General features: G+C 44.0%; 2 protein-coding genes across 2 annotated transcripts in view; one reads left to right on the top strand and one right to left on the bottom strand.

Annotated features, from left to right (window-relative positions):
* Positions 1-2,962, bottom strand: part of LOC103185241 (rab11 family-interacting protein 2) — a 47,295-nt gene extending 44,333 nt beyond the window's left edge. Inside the window, exon 1 of the mRNA XM_042336774.1 lies at positions 2,571-2,962. Within this exon, the coding sequence (XP_042192708.1) occupies positions 2,571-2,920 (350 nt within the window). The 5' untranslated portion in view covers positions 2,921-2,962. The remainder of the gene's footprint in view (positions 1-2,570) is intronic.
* Positions 2,963-12,582: 9,620 nt separating this feature from the next.
* LOC103185242 overlaps positions 12,583-13,633 on the top strand; it is a 106,982-nt gene continuing 105,931 nt past the window's right edge. Inside the window, exons 1-2 of the mRNA XM_007903642.2 lie at positions 12,583-12,717; positions 12,999-13,110. Of these exons, the coding sequence (XP_007901833.1) occupies positions 12,627-12,717; positions 12,999-13,110 (203 nt within the window). The 5' untranslated portion in view covers positions 12,583-12,626. The remainder of the gene's footprint in view (positions 12,718-12,998; positions 13,111-13,633) is intronic.

Raw genomic sequence — 13,633 nt, forward strand, 5'->3', positions numbered from 1 at the left:
AGTGCTTCACAGAATAGACTGTAAAGTGAATTGACTGTGTATTTGTGGGCTAAACACGGCAGTCAATTGTGCACAGCAGCGTCTCACAAACAGTCGCGGATTGAAGTGACCAATTTTATTATTTTTCTCTCTTGAGGGATTATTACTAGGCATCTGGAGTAAGGAAACTTGCCCAAGGTTTCGCCCTGCTGGGAATCAAACCCAGGTCTCTCGTTTGCAAGGCAAGTGCTCTAACCACTGAGCTACAGGGCTCCCTGTTTACTGTTTTGCGTGGAAAGCCCAACATGTGTAGTACAAACAGGCAATGCACAACTTCATATTTTTAAACAGTATCGATAAACAAGACTGTATAGAATGGCAGAACATCGAAACCTGAATAGTTTGGAGGTTTCCTGATATGAAGAACATAGAATGGACTGTAAGCATGATTAATCGAACATCAAATTTTATTTACTAGAGAAAAAAAATCACTGCAACAAATGGGCAACTCAGGCAGAATATAGAGAAGTAATGGGATTCTAATTCACTTGTGTGGTGGAAAAGGGTGCACTCATTTCAGCTATTTACGGCTGCTTGGAATGTGTGTTTTTTGATGGCGATTTACTGTATCAGCAGTGCATATTCACATCTTTTTAAATGTTGTGGACTTGGATCTCTTTGCATTCAACAAAGACACATAAGAAACTGTGCTCAGTTAACTATGGAGTAAAACGGATTCAATCTATTTTGAATAAAACCACAAAGACCTTATGTGGTTAGTAGTTGAATGGCCGACTTACATGCAACTGCATAAGAAAAATGATAAGTGCACAGAAAGAATGGTAAGGATACAGTGCAGCACTCGTCCGGTTAGAACAGCTCTATCTATTAAGACTTCAACTTGAAGGGCTGAGGACACGTCTCATCAATTAGACAGGCTGCTCAACCAACAACAGCGCTTTGGATTTGTTGCAGACATGCCTGGCTTTAACAATCATCTCACTTCAGAGCTAGTCCAGCAACTGAGAACCCTTTTACGTGCATCTAACCTGTTCTCCTGGATGAATTTTTTTTAAGTAAAGCACTGATTTTAATTGACCTCAAAAAGATGAAGGCCCAGATTGGCCCACGAGGATTTGAATGCAGAATTGTCTGGTCCAAAGTCAATCGAACGATCCTGGGATGTGACTCTGCAAAAAACAGCCAATTTATTTGAAGCCTGTCAAACTTATTGTTGCCCGAACAACGTACACAGCAACCTATTGAGGCACAGCTTATTTCAGTCAGAAAAATGAGAGGGAGAAATCCACACTGGGGCTTTTTTAGGCCCCTACCTACAGCAAATATGGTGGGGAATGGGAGGATAGCAATGAAATAAAATAATACAGCAAATTCCAAATATATAAGGATGTGATTCAATCCCAGGGTCCTGACGGTCATAAATCTTAGGTCCTATTCCAAAATGATCAGAATAACTCCTGAAATTTAACTACTGCCTTGCAATTCATAATCAGCTTTTTTGTAGTGCTACAGACATACTTGTTGAAAATCTTTCCTTCTACACAATGTGCTCTTAATACAGTAAAATTGTGCAATGCAGTGAAACTACATAAAAAATAGCAATTCAATCACCTTGAACCACTGACATATCACCTCAATTTCCAACAAATATTATGCATCAAATACAAAATGTGAAGATTTTTGGTGGGTTGGGGAAATAAATGAACCAGACTGCACATAAGACTCCACAAAATATACAGTCAATCCACTTCACAGTATATCCTGTGAAGCACTTTGAGATGCCTCGAAGACATAATTAAGGAGCTATATCAAATAATCTTTGCATTTTTTGCAAGAATTATTATTACGAATAAAAAATTATATTAAATGCAAGGGCTATTATTAATTATTTGTATTATTATCATAATACCTAAAAAACACACGCACAAAAATATACAGTCAATTCGCTTTACAGTATATCCTGTGAAGCGAGTTGAGACGTCTCGAAGGTGTGAGGAGGCCCTATATCAATTGCAAGGATTATTATTATAATCGGTCTTTCTTTTGAAAGATGTTTTTTGAATGGCTGAGTTTTTAAGAAGAATAGAAAAAAGGGTAGGGATGGCGATTGATTTTAAAAACATTTTCTGCAAATGATTTTCAGCATGACTTTCAAAAATAGATGCTGGAGGTAGGTTAAGGTTTCACCCACGATTCACACAATCACTACACTATTCCGGTGAAGCACTGTGAGACGCCCCAAAACCCGGAGAGGCCCCAAAGCCGCGAGGCGCCCCGGAGAGGCCCCAAAGGTGCCCCGGAGAGGCCCCAAAGCCGCGAGGCGCCCCGGAGAGGCCCCCAAAGCCGCGAGGCGCCCCGGAGAGGCCCCAAAGCCGTGAGGCGCCCCGGAGAGGCCCCAAAGCCGCGAGGCGCCCCGGAGAGGCCCCAAAGGTGCCCCGGAGACGCCCTGAAGGCGCGAGGTGCCCCGGAGACATGACGAGGCGCCAGATCAGACTCAAGGATGATCACCAGATATATACAAGGATTAATAACATATTATCATCATCATCATCACACGCACACACACTTACTCTTTCTGCCTCCTGGACTTGTTCTCAAACAGCTCATTGAGGCAGATGGCCACCTGGCCCAGGAACTTGTCCAGCCCCACCAAGGAGCGGTGCAGGACCACCAGACCCAGGGTGTACCTCTCGGGGGTGCCCTGCAGCAGCAGGCCCGGCAACTCGAACGACATCTCCTCCTTCCACGTCGGCGAGAGGCTCTTCTCCGCCACCGACGTGGAGTACTTCTCCCTGCCCAGCTGGATGATGGTGTAGGCGTCGTTGCTGCCGCCCTTGCCTTTCGGGCACAGCCGGCGGGCCTGCAGGACCGTCACCTGGACGTGGGTCGGGAACCATTTCTGGGACTGCTCGGCCAACATCGTCTGATGGGTGGTGATGGGGGCGGGGGGGAGTAAATAATGATGGCAGGCGGGTGGGGGGGGAGGGGGGAATTGGGGTTGGGGGAGAGGAGGGAGTAAAGGGGGGGGAGGGTATGAGAGAGGGGGATTGAGAAGGTGGGGGGGAGGGGGGAATGGGAAGTTGGGGGGGAGGGGGGATTGAGAAGGTGGGGGGGAGGGGGGGGGATTGGGAAGGTGGGGGGAGGGGGGGATTGGGAAGGTGGGGGGGAGGGGGGGATTGGGAAGGTGGGGGGGAGGGGGGGATTGGGGGATTAAGAGCCTCTTTTTATCGCTTCCACAGGCCCTCAAACTGACTCACATGGGGGGGGGGGGGGGGGGGGGGAGTGTGGGGCTGAGGTAAATAACGATGGCGGAGGGAGAAGGGGTGAGGGTTGGGTGGTGGGTGTGGGGGGGAATTCGTGTTTATTTTATCCCTTCCACTCGCTCACTCACATTTAGTGTTGGCGGCGGTGTGGGGGGTGTGGGGCTGAGGTCAAATAATGATGGCGGGAGGGTTTAGGGGAGGGTTGGTGGGGGGGAGGTTAGGGAGGGTTAGAGGGTTGCCGGGGGGGGTTGGTTGCCGGGGGGGGGGTTTGGGGTGGGGTTGCCGGGGGGGGTTGGTTGCCGGGGGGGGGGGGGGGGGTTTGGGGTTGGGGGGGGTTAGGGTTGGGGTTGCCGGGGGGGGTTGGGGGTAGAGATGCCGGGGGGGGGGGTATGGTTGCCGGAGGGGGGGTTAGGGTTAGGGTTGCCGGGGGGGGGGGGGTTAGGTTAGGGTTGCCGGGGGGGGTTAGGGTTGGGGTTGCCGGGGGGGGGGGGGGCGGGGGGGGGGGTTAGGGTTAGGGTTGCCGGGGGGGGGGGTGGGTTGGGGTTGCCGGGGGGGGGGGTGCCGGGGGGGGGGGGTTAGGGTTGCCGGAGGGGGTTAGGGTTAGGGTTGCCGGGGGGGGGGGGGGGTTGGGGGGTTGCCGGGGGGGGGGGTTAGGGTTGCCGGGGGGGGTAGGTTGCCGGGGGGGTTGGGGTTGCCGGGGGGGGGTTAGGGTTGGGGTTCCGGGGGGGGGTTGGGTGGGGTTGCCGGGGGGGGGGGGGGGTTGCCGGGGGGGGGGGTTAGGGTTGCCGGGGGGGTAGGGTTGGGGTTGCCGGGGGGGGGGGGGGTAGGGTTGCCGGGGGGGGGGGGGGGTTGCCGGGGGGGGGGGGGGGTTGCCGGGGGGGGGGTTAGGGTTGGTGTTCCCGGGGGGGGGGGGGCTGGAGCTGCTCCTCACCCTCAGGGCAGGGCAGCTGTGGTGGTGTGTGGGAGGCTCGGGGCCTGGTCCCCTCTCGCGCCGCTGTCTGTCGGGATGACAGTTAGAGGCCCAGGTCTTCAGGCGGCCGCCGCCATTCGAGCGCCTTTCCTCCTCCTCCTCCTCCATCATCATCATCAACAACAACAACAACTACCACCACCCGCCGCCGCCGTTGGTGTTCCCTTCCCTTTCCCTCCCTCCTTCGGAGAGAGGAGGAGAGAGAGAGAGAGAGAGGGGATCACAGGCCACAGTTCAAACCCTCCTCCTCCCCGCCCCGCCCTCTCGGTTGCTAATAGCAACGCGGGGATAACACACTCACTCTCACACTGTCTCACAGTCACTCACTCACAGACTCACTCACTCACTCACTCTCACATAGTCTCACTCACTCTCACATAGTCTCACAGTCACTCACTCACAGTCTCACTCACTCACAGTCTCACAGTCACTCACTCACTCACAGTCTCACTCACTCACAGTCTCACTCACTAACTCAGAATCTCACTCACACAGTCTCACTCACTCACAGACTCACTCACTGTCTCACTCACTCACAGTCTCACAGTCACTCACTCACAGTCTCACTCACTCACAGTCTCACTCACTCACTCACAGTCTCACTCACTCACAGTCTCACTCACTCACTCACAGTCTCACTCACTCACTCACAGTCTCACTCACTCACTCACAGTCTCACTCACTCACTCACAGTCTCACTCACTCACTCACAGACTCACTCATAGATTCACTCACAGTCTCACTCAGTCTCACACAGTCTCACTCACTCTCACAGACTCACTCTCACAGTCTCACTCACTCTCACAGACTCACTCTCGTAGTCTCACTCACTCTCACTCACGCAGTCTCACTCTCACAAAGTCTCACTCAATCTCATTCACTCACTCGCTCACACAGTCTCACTCACTCACTCTCACAGACTCACTCACTCTCACACAGTCTCACACACTCACTCACACACAGTCTCTCACACAGTCTCACACAGTCGGACTCACTCTCAGTCGAACTCACGGTTTCACACACTCACTCTCACATAGTTACAGACACTCACTCTCCAACTGTCACACACACACACACTCATACTCTCACACTCACTCTCATACTCTCACAGTCTCACTTTCACACAGTCTCACACACTCACTCACACAGTCTCACACATTCATACTCACACTCACTCGCACACACTCACGCTCACTAGCACACAACACTCACTCTCATACTCACACACACTCATTAACACAACACTCACTCATATACAGTCTCACACACTCACTCTCATACTCTCACACACGCTCACTAACATACAACACCACAGTCTCACACACACTCATACTCTCTCACACACTTTCCCACTGACTCACACTCACTAACACGACACTCACACACATTCACACTCACTCTCATACTCTCACACAATCTCACACACACTCATACACTCACTAACACCCAACACTCAAAAACAGTCACTAACACACAACACACACACACTCAATCTCATATTCTACAGTCTCACACACACTCATACTCTCTCATACTCATACTCTCACAGTCTCATATTCTCACTCACGCACAACACACACTCATACTCGCACACACTTACTCTCACTGACACTCACTAACACAACATTCACTCAGTCTCACACACATACTCACTCTCATACTCTCACACACACTAACACACAACACTCACTCACCCAGTCTCATACGCTCACACACTCACTCACTGACGCACAACACACAGTTGCTCACACGCACACTAACCCATAACACTCATACAGTCTCACACACTCTCACTGACACACACTCACTCATACTCTTTCACTCACACACACTCACAGTCAGAGAGAGAGAGCAACTCGCCATCATCCACCACCCAAGTAGGTCAAACTAAAGCTTGTTTGGTTCTAATCCTGTCTCTCTTATCTACCCCAATGTTAGGCAAGTTTCCTTACTCCACACACCTCTGTTTATCCAGCAGGAGGTAGGAACCCGGTTGTTAATTGGCGAATTACTTTTCTGGGGGTAATAATCGAGAAAATAAAATGTTCGTTTGTGGAAATGAGGGCAGATGTTTCGACTCCTCTCCCACTTCACCTGCTAGCTTCACTTCACCTGATTTGCAATTGGTACCCAGGCTGTCGCACAGGTCGGACGAAGGTAGATGGTTGTAGGAATCTGAATGCCACAGTGTTCCAGTGCTCAAGGGGCGGGTGGGGGGGCAGTATTGCATTTTTGGGGTTTCGTCCTTCGCAACACGGCAATGACAACGACTCGCATTTATATAGGACTGGTGGCCAATCTTTATTTGCATCTGCCAACCTTTCTTGATTTTTTTCCCCTTGATTCTTTTTGATTGAAATGTGCGAATGTTCGTGTGAGCGCTTCTCGACATAGGATGACAGCTCAGAGGAAATCACAATGATGTGGTTGGATTCCGAACAGCGGGAGATGACCATAGGCACGGTTCAAAAGATGGGTTTTAAAGAGAGATATAGAGCAGTGGGAAGAGACAGAATTAAACTGAGGTCTCACCTGCCAATCAACAACCAGAAAGAACCTGGAGTTTCTCTCGGTGACTTGGCCACCAATGCTCCAGCAAAACATGGTCATTTAACTCCTAGCTGTTTGTAGAATATTCTGTGTATGAAATTGGCTGTCATGTCTGCCTACAAATACACAGTCACTACTCTATACTGTAATTACTGTAAGGTGGTTTGAAACGTTTTGATGTTTGGGCACTATAATTAAGTGCAAGGATTATTAAATTAGACAGCAAATCATTCTTGTGTTTAGTCTAATTCGTAATTTGTGTGTATGTGGGGTGGGGGGAGGAGGTTGTGCGAATGTACATGTTGAAGCCATCTTTATGTTGTGTGTTTTTATATGTAATTGAACCTGCGTGGGGGTTAGGACAGTCTTGTTTGCACTTCAGATCAATATAAGTAAGAATACTAGGCTATACAAATGTAATTTTGTTGTAGGTGCACAACAAGGGCATTTGAGATATTGGGTGCTATTAAAGGGCAAGGCATTGGGATTAAAAACTCTGTATAAATTTAATAAACAGTTTGAACAGGTTCGATGGTCTTTATCGTAGCTTCCCATGATTGTTTTCCTGTGTTCCTATATAGATAGCTTTTAATTGTAAATATTCTCCAACAATGATAATAAACAAATTAAAAAAGCTTTTGGGTAAGTTTACAAATCAATCACATTCATTGTGATTAGGAAAATTCAAATAGAATATATACGTATCTATATAAATATCTATATACGTCTATTTCCACCTAACACTTTCTTTGCTGAATTTCAACTCCAACAGGAGTCAGTTATCAAATACAGTATCCTCTTTAGCAAGAACGTTGTGCATTAACGGGCTGTTTTTGTGTTTCTGAGTGTACTTTGATGTTTACAACCCTACTTTGACATCCATTTCTTATTGTTTGATATCCATTTATTATTTTCTGGTAACAGTTTCAGTATTATAACTGGGTATATCTTTTGTTGGCTATTTCTGCATCACCCGAAAAGGACAGAAATGACTGTCAATGTAAAGTTTTCCACTATTCCTAAATAACAAAACAATTGTGCCTCCTGCCTTCTACGAAACTTGGATGGTTTATTAGTTATGTTAATAGGAATAGCATATTTAAAAATGCTAATCGTATCTTATTAGTAAATGCTTATTTGATTAATTAGAAAATAAGGAAAAACTTCGATCCTATCTTTAATAAACTTGGGGGGTGTCTTGGTTAGCTAAAAGGATAAACATATAAATGAAGTATGCAAATTTGACTTAATGTGTGTGTTAATTACAAACTAGTCTTCCTCTATATAACTCAAATACCACAAATGTTTGACACAGACCAACTCTGTCGTATTGCAGCATTTGGTCAATACTGCTTTTCAGGTAAAAGTTGACTTATTTTTATGAAATAAAAAGAATAACTGCGAAAACTGGAAACCCAATACAACAACAACAACAACAACAACAATCAGCTACTGAAAGCCACGATTAGGTTCCTTCAGCTGCTGATTGGTCTGTTGCAGATTACCGGTATTCCAGGCTTTTATCGGATATTGTTGTGTTCTATATGAATATTATTTTGTTGTGTCATATAAACAGTGAGACAGTGAGTTAAGAAAACTAGCTTGGAAAAAAATGGTGAATGGGAGATTAATTAATACCAGTGGAGACTCTCTGAAGAAAAAGTAAACTCGGTGAGATCATGTTACAGTGTGCACCATTGACAGAGGGAGTCTCACTGTTAGGATCCTAATCTATCTCTGGGATTTCCATGTGTAGGTGGGATGCATGGAATCGGTAGAGTCCTGTAGCTCAGTGGTTAGAGCACTCGCCTTGCAAGCGAGAGACCTGGTTTGATTCCCAGCAGGGCAAAACTTTAGGCAAGTTTCCTTACTCCACACGACTGATAATAATCCCTCAAGGAATAAAATAAAAATAAAATAATAAATTGGTCACTCATTCCACGACTGTTTGTGGGATGCTGCTGTGCGCAATTGGCTGCCGCGATTCGCCCACAAATATACAGTCAATTCACTTTACAGTGTATTCTGTGAAGAGCTTTGAAGCATCCAGAATACGTGAAAAGGCGCTATATCAAATGCAAGGATTATTATTTTATTATAAATCTCAGCTTGCTTTGGATAGTTTTAAATATGGTGATGGGTTTCCGCAAGTGTAAGAGACCCGGCTGACCAGAAAAAAACTGTTAGGATCCCTACTCAAATTTAAAACATTAACAAAGGCATTATTAGAAACCTTAAATGCTTACATTTTGTCAGAATTTTGTTTGAACGGATGCTGTCGATGTCACCAGGAACATTGGCTTGGAGCAGTTATTGAAAATTGTAGGAATGTTTTATTGAATAAATTGGCTTAACAGCTTAGAGGTCAAAATAGAGAACAAAATAGAGGTCCATTAGTGAGTGAGTTCAGATCCGTCTATTCAATAAATATTCCTCGTTTTATTCGATATCTATATGTGTTTTTAGAAATAGCGTGTGTAATGTGTTTCACTAACAACAACCACAAAATTATATTTGTATAGCCCTTTCACATCTGGAGGACGTCCCAAGGTGCTGGACAATCAGTGTTTCAGATGTGAGATGGGGGTCAGGATCGGGGAGGGTGGAGGGCAGGAGGGGAAGGAGGGTGATCGAAGACACGGTCAAAGAGGAGGGTCTTGAGACGGGTCTTGAAGGAGGTAAGGCGAAGGGGACTGCGGGTTGGAGTTCCAGATGGTGGAATATACTAACCCCAGTTATATTTTTGTGTGTGTCTCCTATGATATTTCCCATTATAGGCAAGTAACAAAAATCATCAGTGTGAGCAATCACTGAGAAATAGAGGTCGCTGTGTTCAGTAATAATAATAATAAAACAATAATAATCCTTGCATTTGATATAGCGCTTTTGATGTCTTCTAGACATCTCAAAGTGCTTCACAGAATATACTGTAAAGTGAATTGACTGTATATTTGTAGGCGAACATGGCAGCCAATTGCGCACAGCAATGTCTCACAAACAGTCATGGATTGAAAATGACCAATTTATTATTGTTTTGTTTTTTTGGAGGGATTATTATTAGGCGTGTGGAGTAAGCAAACTTGCCCAAGGTTTCGCCCTCTGCCTGGAATTGAACTCAGGTCTCTCGCTTGCAAAGCGAGTGCTCTAACCACTGAGCTACAGGACTCCACAGTATCCAATGATAACGATGCCATATTAATATGACTGTCATGTTTTGTTACTAATGAGGGTTACTTCTAGTCGGTGTGAGTGGCAAAGTCACCGTGGGTTGAGAAACCAATGTGGAATCTCAATTTGATTTCCCCATTCTGCTGGGCTTTTGATTTTCAGTGGCTCGCTATGGAAACTTATCAAATGGAGGCGAGGGTTTCCCCCCACCCCGCCCCCCACCCTATCTAACATAGTAATCTGTAGTGACAATTCAAGCACAGCAAAGCTATATCATGTTTATTTCTTCCCAAACCTTTCCCACTTTAAGACCTGTCTGAAATCCAAAGAAACCCACCCAACCAAGACAGACAAGTTCAAGTGACGCAAACAGTCGAAGGAATCCAACTCGTGTCCTGATTGGGAATCAAGTGCTCTTTGCTTGAGTGACCATACAGTACTGTCCTGCTGCAATCATTTGACACCAGACACAGACATTAAAAGTGAAAACAAGTGAAGTAGTACATTTTTAAAGCACATTAGAAGGGATTTGGTCAAAATTCATATCACTGAGAAGCAAGAGGATAATATGTAGACTTCGGCTGAAGTGACTGAATGGGGAGTAAAATAAAACGTAGGGGACCTCGAAAAGTGTTTTAAACAATGTGAGGAATCAAGAAGGCAAATAGATAGGGTTGAATATAAAAAAGCAGCCAAGGATTACTAAAAATGGAAATCAGGAAAGAAAATAGGAAATTAGAAAGGAAAATTGCAATGGGCGTCAAGGGGAATAAGAAGTTTTTCAGTTATGTTCATAGAAGGCAGAGGATTAGAGAACACGTTGGCCTCCAAAGGATAAGACTGGCAGATTAGTCGTAGAGGATCAGGGTATAGTTGCATTTTTAAATGGGTTCTTCACTTCAGTTTTCGCAAGAGAGGATTCCTGATCCCATAAATAAGATGACTGGGGGAGCAGGGAGTGTTTAGTGAAGATAGATATTAGTAGAGGAAGTGTTATTAAGAAACTGGAGGCTTGACTGCATGCAGCTGGGAATTCTCCAGCAAGTATAAGAGGAAATTGGGGAAGCTTTGGCTGAAAATCGTTCTCAGTTCTTTGAGAGCAGGAAAGATACCTGAGGAATGGAAAGTGGCTGATGCAGTTCTGACTTTTTAAGAGTTTTACAAAAATGTCATTTTTAATGACAGCTTGGATGGATTTAGGAGAGGAAGATGCTTCCCTTATGAATTTACTTTTTCTTCAGGAGGCCTTCATCGATGATGGAGGGCCAGTAGATATTACAATATAGTAAGATTATCAAAAATGTCATCATCTCACAAGAAATTGGTTGTAAAGGTAAGGGCTCAATGAATTAAGGCAGAAGTAATAAACTGGATTAAAAATGGACTAAATAGTGAAAATGTAGGTTATGTATAAATAGACATGATTTGATTTGAAACCAGTGTTCCACAGGGAACTGCAATAAGGTATGAACATAAATAAACTATTATGGGTAAAGAAATTGTAAACAGAATTTCTATTTACGCCCACAAAATACACAGTTGATCAAATTTACAATATATTCTGTATATATTGTGAAGCGCTTTGAGACGTCTCAACGACATGATAAAGCTCTATATCAAATCAAGGATTATTATTAATATTGTCATTATTATTATCTGAGAAAGCCGAAATATCATGAGGAAAAGGTATAAGCTGTAACTGAAGGATATTTTATTCAGTTATCTAGACAGGATCCTTGCACTCTAGTGATGATTAGAAAAATTACATTTGAATTTTATGTTTACGGATGCTAAAATAATAACTGATAACATAACGAATAGGCATACCCAGGTGAAGGTGGAGCAGAAAAAGGATTGGGGAGTAGAGACAGTGCAAAGTTTCAGAATGTTTCAGTGTTGGCTTGTAAATGCCAGGACGAGTTACCAGGAATTGTAGTCTAATTAGAATATAAATCTATTTTATCAAATGCCAGAAACATATCCAGTGCAATACATGGTGATCTGAAATTGGCTGCCGCGTTTTGTCCACAAAATACACAGTCACTACACACTACAGTATATTCTGTGAAGTGCTTTGAGATGGCTCAAAGACATGATAAGGTGCTATATCAAATGCAAGGATTATTATTACCTGAATAATCATTTATTGTAAATCTCTTTTGGTTTCAGTTGCAATACATTTGTAATAAATATGACATCCAGAACAAAAGCTCAGAAACCTAAGTCTTTGGATGCTGATGTTATATTGGGGGCTGTCTCGCCAGGTAGGTCAACATATGTCTTTATACTTTTCCATATAAATATCAGCCAGTAATGGTATGAAAATGGAAATGGTAATATTGAACTCTTCCCCCACCCTCACTGCTCATTGTCTCACACCATTTCTGTAAAGCACTTTGAGACGTTAATCTATGTGGAGAGTGTTATATAAATGCAAGTTGTAGTATTATACTTTTAGAACTGTATGTTAGCATTTACAGATATTTATTTTCTTGCTTATAATTGCAATGTTGGAGAACTGACCTTTGAGTGAGAACAAACTTATGTTGAAAGATTTTAAGGGAGAGTGCTGTATCACTGTTCAACCTGTCTGCATTTGAACAGCTAATCAGTATCTTGTGAAGCTCATCGAGGACAAGAAAGTGCTGTCCTTCAAGGAACCAACAGAAGATAGAATGAGATTGGTGTTTCAAGTGTTAGGAGATCTCTACCCGCAGCTTGGTGCGTTCAGCAAAGTACTGCAACTCATCCGGGACGAACTCTATAGTAAGACAAAACAAGTTACTGACTTATTTCAATGACAACATAAACATCATTGTTCATTGCAGATATTTAGTCAATATTGGTTTATATTTTTCCCCTTGTTAACAATCTCAGTAAAATACCCGTTGCACTGGTCCCTCAATTCAGATAATTCAATTCATGAAATAAAGTTTATTTCAGCTAAGGTTCACCCTAGTTTTTCACTGGGAAATTGTGGTTTAGATTTGCTTCGTAAATAGCCATTCGCTTTTCAAAAGTGTGTTTTCTTGCTTTGACGTGTGCAGATGGAGTATACAGCTCTCAACGCACGGGGAGTTCAGTATCAGAATCAGAAAAAGGTGATGCGGTTACACGAGTGCCTTATTTCAGTTTGCTTCACAGAATTCGGGAACATCGGTGAGTAATCGTAGAGTAATAATAATAAACCTTGCATTTGATATAGCGCTTTTCACGTCTTCGAGATGTCTCAAAGAGCTTCACAGAATATACTGTAATGTGAATTGACTGCATATCTTGTGGGCGAAACGAAGCAGCCAATTGCTAAATGGAAAATTTATGCCTTTATTACTGTATTATACAGTCACTTTCCATAAGAAAATGGAGAACTCTGTGGGCACATATTAAAATGTCAGTAGTTACTTTCTTTTTCTAAACTATCAAAGTATACTACCTTGCCCTTGGCCTAAGAAAAAAAATGTTTTGTTTTCATTGTGAAGTGTCTAAGTTACACTTTGAATATTATTTTATGTATAATTCTTCACAATGTCTTCACTATGTTCATTTAAAACAGGTTTACTTGCTCTGAATGGAGCTTCAATGTAACATTGACAGTGCGGTCCAAAGTACATGGAAACAGGTCACTATTGACAGACATACCTAGAGGGAATTATTTGATTAGAAAGATGCAGATGAGAAAGAT

This window comes from Callorhinchus milii, unplaced genomic scaffold (genome assembly GCF_018977255.1).
Source record: "Callorhinchus milii isolate IMCB2004 unplaced genomic scaffold, IMCB_Cmil_1.0 Scaffold7, whole genome shotgun sequence".
NCBI lineage: Eukaryota > Metazoa > Chordata > Chondrichthyes > Chimaeriformes > Callorhinchidae > Callorhinchus > Callorhinchus milii.